The 13,761-nt window shown below is 43.1% G+C and overlaps 2 protein-coding genes across 2 annotated transcripts in view; one reads left to right on the top strand and one right to left on the bottom strand.

The window, feature by feature from the left end:
- KHDC3L (KH domain containing 3 like, subcortical maternal complex member) overlaps window positions 1-147 on the top strand; it is a 1,341-nt gene extending 1,194 nt beyond the window's left edge. Inside the window, exon 4 of the mRNA XM_044917213.1 lies at window positions 22-147. Coding sequence (XP_044773148.1) covers window positions 22-147 — 126 coding nt within the window. The remainder of the gene's footprint in view (window positions 1-21) is intronic.
- Window positions 148-11,918: 11,771 nt separating this feature from the next.
- LOC110583506 (oocyte expressed protein) lies at window positions 11,919-13,240 on the bottom strand. The gene is made up of 3 exons (XM_021693561.1): window positions 12,971-13,240; window positions 12,567-12,746; window positions 11,919-12,207 (listed from the first exon to the last, which is right to left on the bottom strand). Exons 1-3 carry the CDS (start codon window positions 13,158-13,160, stop codon window positions 12,128-12,130), a joined length of 450 nt encoding a protein of 149 aa, XP_021549236.1. The 5' UTR covers window positions 13,161-13,240; the 3' UTR covers window positions 11,919-12,127.
- Between the last annotated feature and the right edge of the window lie 521 nt (window positions 13,241-13,761).

Below are 13,761 nucleotides of genomic sequence, written 5' to 3'. Positions count from 1 at the left end.
TCCCCCGGCGCTGCCCGCGAGGCGGCGACCCAGCGGTCCCCCGGCGCAGCCCGGGAGGCGGCGACCCAGCGGTCCCCCGAGGCTGCCCGGGAGGCGGCGACTCAGAGGTCCCCGGACGCTACCCAGGGCCCGGTTACCAGGTCATAAAAGCACTTGGGGCCCGGGAGCAGGAGCCAGGCAAGGATAAAGTGGAAGGCCTTACTGCTGCTCTATTCATCTAAGTCCTGCTTCCTCATGCAGAAGCTGGGGAAAGAATGGTGTGGGTAGTTATTGGTCCCCGCCCCCATGTTAAATGTTTGCAAACACTGATCTAAAGAGTTCTAATAAAGAATCGAAGTTCCCTAATAAATAATTGAATTTCTCTAGCGTCTACTAATTGGCAGGTAAAAGGGGAGGGAGAGGCCTTTCCTCCAGCAGCCAATATCTGCCCTAGGCTGCTCTCTACCTAGATGCAGGTGAGACCTCTTGGTTTTCTAGCCGCCCGAGGCAGCACTCTTCCCCGCCACCGGCTGGTGCTTCCCTCGTGCTCTTTAACCGCAAGAATCTGGTTTTGCCGGTTAAGAGGCTTCTCCAGCCCATGGAGTCCGTCCTCGATGGAAAACTTCTTAAAGCGTGTGGTGTTTCTACTCTAGTTGATGTGGGATGAGAAAACTTTGTTCCAACCCGATCCACGTGGCTGGATATATCGTGGCACCGGAAGCAGCCCCCGACTTCCCAGCTCGTCCACCTGACGGCGAGGAAGGGGAAAATTGGGAGGAGCCAGGACTGTCCTGCTGTTGTCCTCAAGTCTTGAGGGGGTCATCCCGCCTTCAGCGAAGTTTGCTGCAAGTGAGACACCAGCAGCGCTGGTAATTCTTCCCTCAGTAACCGCAGCAGCGGGGAGTCCTGGCGCGGGATGATGGCTAGTCCTCTTTGCCACTTTTTTTCTTTTTAACTGAAATATATTTGACATAGAACATTGTGTAAATTTAAGCTGTACATGTTAATTTGATATATTTACATATTATAATGATTGCCTTTGTAGTGATAATTAGCACCTCTATCATTTTGGCTTCCTGCTCTACTCCTGGCAGCTGGGACTCCAGTGCCAGGCTCGCAGAAGGAAGCAAACTGTTAACAGCTGGGTGCTAGGATAAAGAACCAACATGCAGCAATCTTTGGTTATGAGTATTTTCATTTAAAAAGTTCAAGGAAACTGGGGCACCCGGGTGGCTCAGTTGGTTAAAGGTATGCCTTAGGCTGAGGTCATGATCTCCAGGTCCTTGGATCAAGCCCCCACCTCCAGCTCCCTGCCTAGCAGGGGGTGTGGGGGTGATCTGCTTCTCCTTCTCCCTCTGTCCCCCCTCTTGCTCTCTCTCTCTCAAATAAATAAAATCTTTTTTAAAAAATTCAAGGAAATCTAAAGATCAAGGGAATGGAGTATATCATATACCCTTTAATCACCACTAATAGATGACCATCCAATTTTAAATAAGCACTTAGAAATAAAATGCAAAGCTGAATTTGTAACAGTTTATTAACTTTTTAGAAGAACCAAAGAAAAGCCTAGGTAGAGTGAACTTCAAACATTTAAGACTCAAAAACAATGCAGACTCAGTTTCAGTTGAAGTCACATCAGAGTAGAACGAAGACTCGATGTTGAGTCTTTCCCCCTCTAAGTAGTACCCATAGGACCACAACGTCAGATTTTCTCCTTTACAAGAAAGATTACTGGCAGCAGATACAAGCCATAGGAGTCTATGACTATTCTGAAACTGAGACAAAAATATCCTATACATACACACAGAGACTTGTCTGAGATGATTTTGTAAAAGAAGAAAATGGTAAGATGGAGATTAGAACCAAGAAAAGAAGGGAGGTTGAACTTGAAATAAAAGCATTTAGGTGTGATGACACTTATGTAAAATTCTCTATGCATATCGGGGCGCCTGGGTGGCTCATTCGTTAAATGTCTGCCTTCGGCTCAGGTCATGATCCCAGGGTCCTGGGATGGAGCCCCACGTCAGGCTCCCTGCTCTGCGGGAAGTCTGCTTCTCCCTCTCCCAGTCCCCCTGCTTGTGTTCCCTCTCTCGCTGTATCTCTCTCTGTCAAATAAATAAAACCTTTAAAAAAAATTCTCTCTGCATATCAAGTGTTGGATTTTTAAAAAATCTACTATTTAATCCAGAAGGGCAATATCAGAGTAAATAAAGAACAAATGTTCAATTAAAAAAAGGAAGGGGGCGCCTGGGTGGCTCAGTCGTTAAGCGTCTGCCTTCGGCTCAGGTCATGATCCGGGGGTCCTGGGATCGAGCCCCACATCGGGCTCCCTGCTCTGCAGGGAAGCCTGCTTCTCCCTCTCCCACTCCCCCTGCTTGTGTTCCCTCTCTCGCTGTGTCTCTCTTTGTCAAATAAATAAAACCTCTAAAAAAAAAAAAAGAAACCTATTAGACTCCTCTCAAAGCAGGGCATGAAGCAATGCCACCTGAGTTTTCACCCAGTTTAAGGTTCCCAGAGCTCCCTATCTGCTCTTTTCAATCTATTCTCTTACAGGAAAACACTTTTAACAGTTTCACTAGTACTTTTACATAACTGCACATACTTTTTTTTTCTTTCAGCAACTTGATTTTCCTCAGTAAGTGTACACTTTAATTTAACCCCTTCCTTGCTACTGGTTGATTAGTTCCCAAATTTCTCAATTACAAACTGCTGCACTGACTTTCTACTTGTGTCTTCATGTCTATGTTGAAATATTTTTTTAAGATTTTATTTATTTGATAGAGACAGTGAGTGAGAGCACGAATGGGAGTGGGGGGAGAGTGGAGGCAGAAGGAGAGAAGAAGCAGACTCCAGGCCCCACGTGAGGCTTGATCCCAGTACCCTGAGATCACGACCTGGGATGAAGGCAGACACTTAACCAACCGAGTCACCTAGGCGCCCTTATGTTGGAATATTCCTACAGAAATCTTTGTAGAAATAGAATTGCTGGGTTAAAGAATGAGCACCTTTGAAATTGAGATCATTCACTTGATCTCAGCTCAGGTCTTGATCTTGATCTTATTTATAAATAAAATTAAATTGTTATATTGCCAAACTGCCCTACAAAATGACCGTACTGATTTATTTTCCCACTACAAGCTATGAAGTTATTTTCACTATATTTACCCAAATTTAATGTTACCAATCTATTTTATGTACACATGTGTCACTTTTCTATTTTTTTCAATACCTATCCCACTGTTTTAACTATGTAACTTTATAGAATGTTTTAATATTTGAAAGGACAAGCTTACTCTCATTGTTCAATTTGCAGTCTTGGTCATTTGTTTTCCAGATGAAGCAACTTATTTATTTATTTATTATTTATTTTTATTTTTTTTAAAGATTTTATTTATTTGAGAGAGAGAGAATGAGAGAGAGCACATGAGAGGGGGAGGGTCAGAGGGAGAAGCAGACTTCCCGCCGAGCAGGGAGCCCGATGCGGGACTCGATCCAGGGACTCCAGGATCATGACCTGAGCCGAAGGCAGTCGCTTAACCAACTGAGCCACCCAGGTGCCCCAACTTATTTATTTTTTAATTTTAGTCAATATATAGTGCAATGTTGGTTTCAGAATTCAGTGATTCGTTACTTACATAAAACATCCAGTGCTCATCCCAGCAAGTGCCCTCCTTAATACCCATCACCCATCTAGCCCATCCCCCATCCTATCACCTCCCTCCCAACCCTCAACCCTCAGTTTGTTCTCTATCATTAAGAGTCTCTTATGGTTTGTTTCCCTCTCTCTCTCTTTTTCCTTCCCCCCTTTCTCATATGTTTATCAGTTTTGTTTCTTAAATTCCACATGTGAGTGAGATCATATGGTATTTGTGTTTCTCTGACTGACGTAGTCTGTTTAGCATAACACACTCTAGCTTCATCGATGTTGTTGCAAATGGCAAGATTTCAGTCTGATGGCTGGGTAATAGTCCATTCTGTATATATACCACATCTTCTTTATCCATTCATCTGTCAGTGGACATTTGGGCTCTCTCCATAGTTTGGCTGTTGTTGATAATGTTGCTATAAACATTGGGGTGCATGTAGCCCTTCAAATCTGTATTTTTGTATCCTTTGGGTAAATACCTAGTAGTGCAATTGCAGGATCATAGGTAGTTCTATTTTTAACTTTTTGAGGAAACTCCATACTGTTTTCCAGAGTGGCTGCACCAGCTTGCATTCTCACCAACAGTGCAAGAGGGTTCCCCTTTTTCTGCATCCTCACCAATACCTGTTGTTTCTTGTGTTGTTAATTTTAGCCATTCTGACACATGTGAGGTGATATCTCATTGTAGATTTTATTTGCATTTTCCTGATGATGAGTGATGTTAAGCATCTTTTCATGTGTCTGTTGGCCATTTGTATGTATGTCTTCTTTGGAGAAATGTCTGTTCATGTCTTCTGCCCATTTCTTGACTGGATTATTTGTTTTTGAGGTACTGAGTTTGAGAAGTTCTTTACAGATTTTGGATACAAACCCTTTATCAGAAATGTCATTTGCAAATACCTTCTCCCATTCCGTAGGCTGCCTTTTAGTTTTGTTGACTGTTTCCTTCTCTGTGAAGCTTTTTATCTTGATGAAGTTCCAACAGTTCATTTTTGCTTTTATCTCCCTTGCCTCGGGCGACGTGTCTAGTAAGAGGTTGCTAGGGCCAAGGTCAAAGAGGTTGCTCCCTGTATTCTCCTCTGGGATTTTGATGGTTTCCTGTCTCACATTTAGGTCTTTCATTCGTTTCAAATTTATTTTTGTGTATGGTGTAAGAATGTGGTCCAGTTTCATCTGCATGTTGCTGTCCAGTTTTCCCTACACCATCTGTTGATGAGACTGTTTTTTTGCCATTGGATATTCTTTCCTGAAGATGAAGCAACTTACTAAAAAACATAGAAAATTGGTTGAGGGAAAAGGCGTATACTTCCAAAATACTGGGTTTGTTCTATTAAGGTACACTGGAGTGCTCATTTCTTTCTTTAAACTCTATGCACATTATATTTGCATGTAAGAGTATATTTTAGGTGGTGAATTAGAAGGGAAGATCGTTTGGAAACTGAGACCCAAGGCAGTCAGTGAAAAGGTTGTCAAGGAACAAAAGCAAAACTACAGAAGTCTGGAAACAGTGACATTTGTTTGTACATTTTTGCAGGTAAACCTATTGAGGGCCAGTAAAGAGATCAGTCTATACAGTTTTTGAATAGGCTGACTAGAGACATCAAAGAAAAAAGTTCATTGTTGATAGAATCCATAGAAAACTTTTGAGGTTAGCTGTGGATCACACATGGTAGCCTATCGCAAGATCTTCCTGCAGCTCCACTTTAGTTAAGCCAGGTTGGCACTACTGATCAGAATCTCTCAATTTCACACTTTTGATCAAAACAATGCTTTTTTAAACATCACTAAGAGTGGGACAAACGAAACAAAACATGTGCCTCCTGATTTATCTAGTATTTTTGCTAAAAATACATAATCTAGAGCTCACATGAGGAAACATCAAAAACAAAAGCAGGATTTATAAGCGAGAGAAAGAGAAAACTGCAGACTGTCTGAGAACAGTGAATCCTGCTCACACATTTTGGGGGCAGGATAAACTGGTTGACAGCAAGTGGTTTAGCCTGGACAGTGTCTTTGAGTGAACTCACTAAAGGTATAAAAGAATACAATTTCAGTTGTTTATGGATTCTCTGCAAAACCTTGAGAATTTAGCTGTGGAGCATATGTAACAGGCTATCTCTGTTATATCTGCCTGTGTACTTCTGTTAGTAATTTAAACTTAGTAAACATAGAGCTTCACTATTTACCTCATCAGAATTCTTCACTAGACAGGCAGGAAAAACCTTATGTACAACCTTCCCAGATCCTTCTGAAGCACCTGTATAACCAGGCTTTAAGAACTTTCACCCTACAGTATCACCCCCAAAAAAGTGGTTGTGACTATAATTGTAACTGCATTAGGTTTTTTATTTTTTAAAAGATTTTTATTTATTTGAGAGAGAGCACGAGAGAGTGCGTGTGCACACAAGCAGGGGGTAGGGACAGAGGGAGAGGGAGAAGCAGACTCCCCACTGAGCAGGGAGCCCGATGCAGGACTCAATCCCAGGACCCTGAGATCATGAACTGAGCCGAAGGCAGACACTTAACTGACTGAGCCACCCAGGCGCCCCTGCATTTTATTTTATTTTTTTTAAATATTTTATTTATTTGACAGAGAGAGACACAGCAAGAGAGGGAACACAAGCAAGGGGAGTGGGAGAGGGAGAAGCAGGCTTCCTGCGGAGCAGGGAGCCTGATGCGGGGCTCGATCCCAGGACCCTGGGATCATGACCTGAGCTGAAGGCAGACGCTTAACGACTGAGCCACCCAGGTGCCCGCCCCTGCATTTTCAGATTAATCTGAGAACTGACCACATCTATCAACACTAGGATTTTGCTATCTGAGAAGGTAGCATCTCTATTCAGTCGTTATTCCTTCCTCCTTCCTTCCCTCTCCTCCAAGTGTCGTCATTGATTTTAGGCTTTGTCCTTTTTATGTTTAGTCATAGCTATGTCAGTTAAAGGAATAAAGTTTCTCATTTTCTCAGAAATAAATTTTCATTAATCTGAAGTAGAATAAATTGGGATTTTATAACCCCTAAGGCAACAATAAAAAATTTTTAAAAAGTTATTTAAATGGCATATCAAAATTTATTTATATAACACAAGATGGAGGAAAAAAACAAAGACATAGGAAATAAATACCAAAATGGCAGACATAAATCCAATCATATTGATAATTATATTAAATTTAAGTAGACTAAATCCTCCAATCAAAACTCAGAGGTATTCCAACTAGAGAAGCCAGACTCAAAAGGCTACATTTTATATTATTCTATTTATACCAAATGTTCAGAGAAGGCAACTTTGCAGAGACAGAAATTAGATTGTTTGTCTGAGGCTAGAGACAGTGATAACTGACTACAAAGGGGCACAAGGGAATTTTCTGGAGTGAAGGAAATGTTCAAAAACTGCTCTGTGGTGATGGTGGAACAACTCACAAATTTACTAAAGAAAACTGAGTTGTCCATTCAAAATTTTATAGTATGTAAATTGTAACCAATTAAGCAACTAAATTTTTTTTTAAATTGAGTGCAATAGCACTAATACCCAAATTCTCCAAAATGAAAATTCTGACAGTTGACAAAGATGTAGAGCAATTCAAAATCTCATACATTGCTAGAAGGAATGTAAATTGGTTCAATCACCTTGGCAATTTGAACTTGTGCACATCCTATAACCCAGCAATTCCAATCCTAGATATATACTCAATAGAAATGCATATATGCATGCACCAAATCATGTATAAGAACTTTCAGAGTAGCACTCTTCATTATAAGCCCAAACAGGAAACAACCAAAATGTACACAGACAGAACAGAAAACTAAATTATGGTTTACTCATACAACACTCGTAACATGGATAAATCTTACAGTAATTCCATTTATATTTAAGTCAAAATAGTAGTTATCCCTGGGGACGGTGCAAATGGAGGCTACTGGAGAACTGGTAGTTTCTTCTCTGGGTGCTGGCTAAATGGATGTGTTCCCTTTATATCGTCTGATGGATTTTTTCACACTTTGAATGTGTGTGTTTTTGTATGAATGCTATGTATCCATAAAATGTTTACTAAAATAATAGAAAAAAATAAAATAGAAAAATATTTGGAGTAATGGAAAGCTACTTGAAGGTAACATGGGCAGTGAGATTTTTAAGTAATTATTTTAATACTTTATATATTGCCTTATTTTTTAAAAATATTGAGCATGTAAGTACATTTACCATCAGAAAAGTCAATAATGGGACTACTGGGTGGCTCAGATGGTTAAACATCTGCCTTCGGCTCAGGTCATGATTCCAGAGTCCTGGGATGGAGTCCCACATGCATGCATGGGGCTCCTTGCTCAGTGGAGAGCCTGCTTCTCCCTCTGCCTGCTACCCCCCCTGCTTGTACCCTCTCTCTTTGACAAATAAATAAATAAAATCTTAAAAAAAAAAAAGAAAGAAATGTCAATAATGCTGAGATGGTGTTCTGAACAAAAGATTCACAACAGCCGTGTTTCAGCTTTGAAAAGGAAAGAAAACTTTATTATTATTATAAAACCTAACAGAAACAGGAGAGGAAAGGAATCTACACATGGATGAAGGTAATAGTAGGCAATGAGTGAGAATAAGGCAAAGTTACATCAAATCGGGTACTTACAACATCCGACCTCAACAGCAAGGGAACCCGATGGAAACAGTCAGGTTGGAGTCCCGATTGAGAGGCCTGGGCAGAGCATCCTCCCCTCAGGTGAGACTTCCAACTGACCATCCCCATAAGGGCCATATTTACAAGGCAAATAACAGGGTTTGAAAGGAAACATTTGTTCAGCTACGTGCAGTTTGGATCGAGCCTGCTTGGCATTTCTGGCCTAAGGCACCTCAGGGGTGATGGGACCAGGGCAGAGTCCCAGCACAGACAGACATGGGTACAGTCAAAGGGGAGGACCCAGGTGCTGGTGCTGGAGAGCCATGATCTCTGAGGATCTATGGGATGAGGATCAAATTGCATATATTAGTGGGAGAAAGTTTCTGTTGACATAGATAATGAAAGAATAACAAAGTCAAAAGAGAAAAACCAAGTTGTGGGTTTGGAGCTGTCACACGTGAACAGAATAAAGCAAAAAAGTTATTTAAAAAAAGAAAAGTCAATAATGCTATTTTTATTTTGGATGTGGTACCAATAAATAGCTCTATTCTAGCAACTTGTTATAAAAAAGTCTTATCCCTTAATAGAAGAACAAATACTGTTCGTTCTTTACAGTTAAGAGGTTTATTCCAATTCCTCTTAAAAAGAAATAAACACTTGGGGTGCCTGGGTGGCTCAGTCATTAAGTGGCTGCCTTCGGCTCAAGGCATGATCCCAGCATCCTGGGATCGAGCCCCGCATGGGGCTCCCTGCTCAGCGGGAGGCCTGCTTCTCCCTCTCCCACTCCCCCTGCTTGTGTTCCCTCTCTCACTGCGTCTCTCTCTGTCAAATAAAACAATAAAATTTAAAAAAAAAAAAAAAAAGAAAAACTATGAGAAATGAGTCTAAATTTGGGTGTGGAAAAAAAGAGCCAGTGGGAAAGTATAAAGGATTTGGATCTTGGAATCAATGTTTTGGTTCAAATCTCACCCATCCATCCCCACGTCCTAGCTCTGTGACCTTAGCAAGCTAATCATGTCCTATTTAGGTACTTGGCACAGGGCCTGGTATGGGATACAAATTCAAATAACTAGCTAATATTACCCCCAAATTCTGAAAAGTAGAGTGACAGCGCTATTCTTTTTATTAAAAAGTTATGAAGGGGGACACCTGAGTGGCTCAGTTGGTTAAGCGTCTGCCTTTGGCTCAGGTCATGATCACAGGGTCCTGGGATCAAATCCTGCATTGGGCTCCCTGCTCAGGGGGTAAGCCTGCTTCTCCTTCTGCCTCTGCCCCTCCCCTGCTTGTGCGCTCTCTCTCTCTCTCTCTCTCATATAAATCGAGTCCCACATCGGGCTCCTTGCTCAGCAAGGAGCCTGCTTCTCCCTCTGCCTGCCACCCCCCCTGCTTGTGCGCTTGCTCTCTCTCTCTCTCTCTGACAAATAAATAAAATCTTTTTTTTTTTTAAAGATCTTATTTATTTGAGAGAGAGAGAGAGAGAGAAACAGCATGACAGGGGAGATCGTCAGAGGGAGAAGCAGACTTCCCGATGAACCAGGAGCCCAATGTGGGACTCGATCCCAGGACTCTGGGATCATGACCTGAGCCACCCAGGCGCCCCCAAATAAATAAAATCTTAAAGAAAAAAGTTATGAAGGTAGTAAAAATGCTGTATCAGCACATGGTGAAAGGGAACACAGAAAAACCATGCTAAATATTGTTTTAATTTGCTAGGGCTGCCATAACAAAGTAACAGATTGGGAGGCTGAAACAACAGATATTTATTTTCTCAAAGATCTGGAGGCTGGAAATTCAAAAATCAAGGTGTCATCAGAGTTGGTTTCTTCTGAGGCCTCTCCCCTTCGCCGGCAGATGGCTGCCATCTTGCTGTCTCCTCACATGATCTTCTCCATGCACCCACCTATCTGTGTGCATATTTCCTCTTCCCATAAAGACCCCAGTCATATTTGAGAAGGGCCCACCCATAGGACCTTATTTCATTTTAATTACCTCTTTAAAGGCCTCTCCAAACACAGTCACATTCTGAGGTACTAGGGGTTAGGGTTTCAACATGTTAGTGCATATAAAGGATGAAAAACATGCAGGATAATTTAGTAATTTAATTCTGGATAATTTTTAGAAAATTAGAATGTTTTAAGCATAACCCTCTGCCTCCAAATAACAGTAAACAATGTTCAATGGCTTTGTAGATTTCCCACTAGAAATAACCTGTAGGAATATTTTGTCAAATTTCTGCAGAAGGAGAAAAAGCAGGAGTACCTAAGCTTAAAAGTAAGGGGTTGGGAGGAGGGGGAAATGACACAGAAAACATAATTAGTTTAACTACATAAAATGAAAATTTCTCATATACAAAAAATTTGAGAAGGAATGGGGTAGAAAATACCGGTTATAACGGACTATTATTTGTTACAAAAGCTTGTACAGATAATAAAAATCCATGTCTTCAAAGTTTAAAGAATACAGGAACGAATAAAGAAAAATGTAAAAGGATTTTATAAAAATGTGAAGCAAAGGGGCGCCTGGGTGGCTCAGTTGGTTGGGCGACTGCCTTCGGCTCGGGTCATGATCCTGGAGTCCTGGGATCGAGTCCCACATCGGGCTCCCGGCTCGGCGGGGAGCCTGCTTCTCCCTCTGGCCCTCTCCCCTCTCATGTTGTTTCTCTCTCTCTCTCACAAATTAATAAATAAATAAAATCTTTTAATTAAAAAAAATGTGAAGCAAAATAGGAAAATGTTCAATATCACTTGTAATCAAAGCAGCACATTTTAAAAGACTTGTACAGGGCACCTGGGTGGCTCAGTTGGTTAAGCCTCCGACTCTTGATTTCGGGTCGTGATCTCAGGGTAGTGGGATCCAGCCCCAATTCTGTCTCTGCGCAACTCAAGTCTCCTTGGGATTCATTCTCTCTCCCTCTGCACCCGCCTACCTGTGCACACACTCTAAACAAATAAATAAGTAAAATCTTTAAAATTAAAAGACTTGCTCATGTGTGTTTACAACCCTTGCAAACAGACAGAATCCGTTATGCATAGGGGTGAAGAAACTTCATGAGTTAAATCAATTCCAACTCTGTGCTGAAGCCATAGAGCTCTTGACAACCTCTGTCCCAAGAATCCTGCTTCCTGAAAGTAGAGACGGCAAGAGGTTGGGGCTGTTTTGCACAAATTGGTCATAGTAATGAGTAATGGAAAAACAGCCCAGTTCATGCAGGGCACCTGTGCAGGCCTCAAAGGAAAATGAGACAGCTGGCTTGGTGGCAGGATGCCTTCCAACAGCCAAGCTGCCAAGAACCCTGGCTGCTCTCTGCTGAATCACAATGCTAACAGAATAAATAACTGATTGCCTCAGCTTTCGTGTTGGAGCACCCACCCATGTGCAGGGAGGAAGCCTCCACTCCAAGAAGAAAATGCACACTAGGTGCTACCCAGAGGCCAAACCACCAACTTCAAAGTAAGAGCCTCAGAGGAGAAACACTGGCATTACCTATGAGCTTATTAGAAATGCAAATTCATGGGCCTGTGCTTGAGGGCCTGACTCTGGCCATAAAATCATAAAAGGGTTAGTAGATTCAAAATGATAGAGGCAAAGGAAAAAACAAAAATAAAACCACTACCTATCAGCCTTTTACCCAGCCCTCACATCAAGGCATGAATGAACAGAATCAATCTTTTATATATTTGCTTAATTTTAAGTGAGCAAAGATCTTTATGCCATTGGACAAAAAGGAAATTCATTTACTAGAATGCACTACAAACTCACTTTTGCATCAAAATAATCAAAGCAATACCCATCAAGACACAGGAAAAAAAAGAATGCAGAGATTTATGGATACTTGCTTCTCTCCAACTTTAGTAGTAGAAGCAGGACTGTTTCTCACAATGCTCCAGAAAATACTTATGCAACAGGATGCTGGGGGGCCTGGGGACCTGATGCACCCGCCTTCAAGGACTCCTCAAGTTGTTTCATCTTCTCAGCTGGATAAGGAAAAATGCTTTCTGTTCCAAACTACTCCATCATTGAAGAGAGTGAGGGAGGAGGGGAGGGGCTAGCAGCATCACTTCTCAGGTGGAGGCTCTGAACCTGAGATCTGGAAACAGTGGTGAAACCAAGCTAACGCTGCATGGGCAGTGAAATGTGTTAGATATGTTTACGTTCCCAAGGTCCCACTTGGGACTCCTCTTACAAATGGGTTGCCCAGGGGCTGCATGCAGAACACTGCAGTTAAAAAACTGCAAAAAGTTTTGGTAAGGTAATAAAGGCTGATAGAAAGCCCGGTACAGCCAGGTGGTTCACTGGTGGCTCCCTCCACATGCAGGTTTTTAGAGACCCTCACCTCGGGCACGATGTTTCTGGTGCCAGGATGCCAGGCTCAGGAGCACGCTCTTCACCTGATTTTGTACACGGGGCCGTCCGAAGATGGTGATTTCAACCAAGTCCCCAGAGTTAACTATGTCCACCGTCAGCAGGACTTGGCTCATCCACTCCATTTCTGGAATTATGGCTCGGTCTGGGCCTAAACAGGAAAAGAGAGACTCTGAGGGGAAGCAAGGTCGAAGGTGAGTAGGAGCTAAATTTGAAGGGAATTTTGGCCGGAGAAGGGAAGAGCTGGAAGGTGGGCATCGTGGCGTCAAAGGTGGCCTGCAAATCGGGCAGAGACTGTTCAGAGTTGCTCTGCGGGGTTTCTCTCCTCTTGGACTGGAGGGGAGTCATACCACCAGCACCCCTGGGGTGGCTCACCGAAGATGGAGTCAGCCAGCCATGCCTCCAGGTAAAACACCAGTGGGTCTCTCAGTTCCTGCACAGGAAACCACCACGGCCGGGTGCGAATCCGCGGTGGTGGAAGTGGTGACCTGAGCAGCCTGTCCAGGGACTGGGCGGGCGTCCATTCGTCCCCCTGGGCCTTAGCGGCACCTACGTCGTCGACCATGCTAGGTCCCGCAGCCCAAGCAGAGCAATGCCCAGGGAGCGCCGGCGGAACTCCAGCGAGGGGCGAAGCCTGTGCCCCCTTTTACGGTTTCCGGCCAGCCCCGCCTCTTCCTGCGACTCCTCGCCATCCGTTCCGGGTGAGTCGACCCAATTGACACTGGGCGCCCTTCCCTGGTGGCGCTGGGGAGCCAGCCACTCGGGCTTCGTCCCGGATCCTGAACTAGCATTAATTTGAGTTTCAGCCAGCTCTCAGAGGCTATCCGTGATCGTCTCTACTGAACCAGGTGACAGTTAGCCTCAAAGGTCCCTGCCCCAGCACACAGCTGATTGCCAGCGTGGTTTGGATTGGAGGCCTCGTTGACCCGGACTCTTTCCGTGCCTGGGTTAAGGTTTCTGCTCTACCTTCCAGAGGTAGGTGGATCAGGCTGAGGGCAGGCTCGTCGAATCTACATTTTCTTCCTTCTGCTCCCTGTTGTCTCCCAACTCTCCGTTTGGTTAGTACTTCAAAATCCTTCAAGCAAGTGTGTCGTGTTTTAAAATATAAACGTCAGAGGTGGTCATTATAGAACACGTAGGGACTCTAAACAAATCCCGTTTATTTC

This window comes from Neomonachus schauinslandi, chromosome 8 (assembly GCF_002201575.2).
Source record: "Neomonachus schauinslandi chromosome 8, ASM220157v2, whole genome shotgun sequence".
Lineage (NCBI taxonomy): Eukaryota > Metazoa > Chordata > Mammalia > Carnivora > Phocidae > Neomonachus > Neomonachus schauinslandi.
Note: the sequence above shows the minus strand (reverse complement) of the source record. Positions and strands in the feature narration are given on the sequence as shown.

Coding starts and splice junctions, on each gene's coding strand:
- LOC110583506 (XM_021693561.1), bottom strand. CDS start 13,160: ATGGTCGACGACGTAGGTGCCGCTAAGGCCCAGGGGGACGAATGGACG. Junction 12,747..12,970: donor GCTGGCTGACTCCATCTTCG/GTGAGCCACCCC, acceptor TTTCCTGTTTAG/GCCCAGACCGAGCCATAATT. Junction 12,208..12,566: donor CCAGAAACATCGTGCCCGAG/GTGAGGGTCTCT, acceptor TTCCTTATCCAG/CTGAGAAGATGAAACAACTT.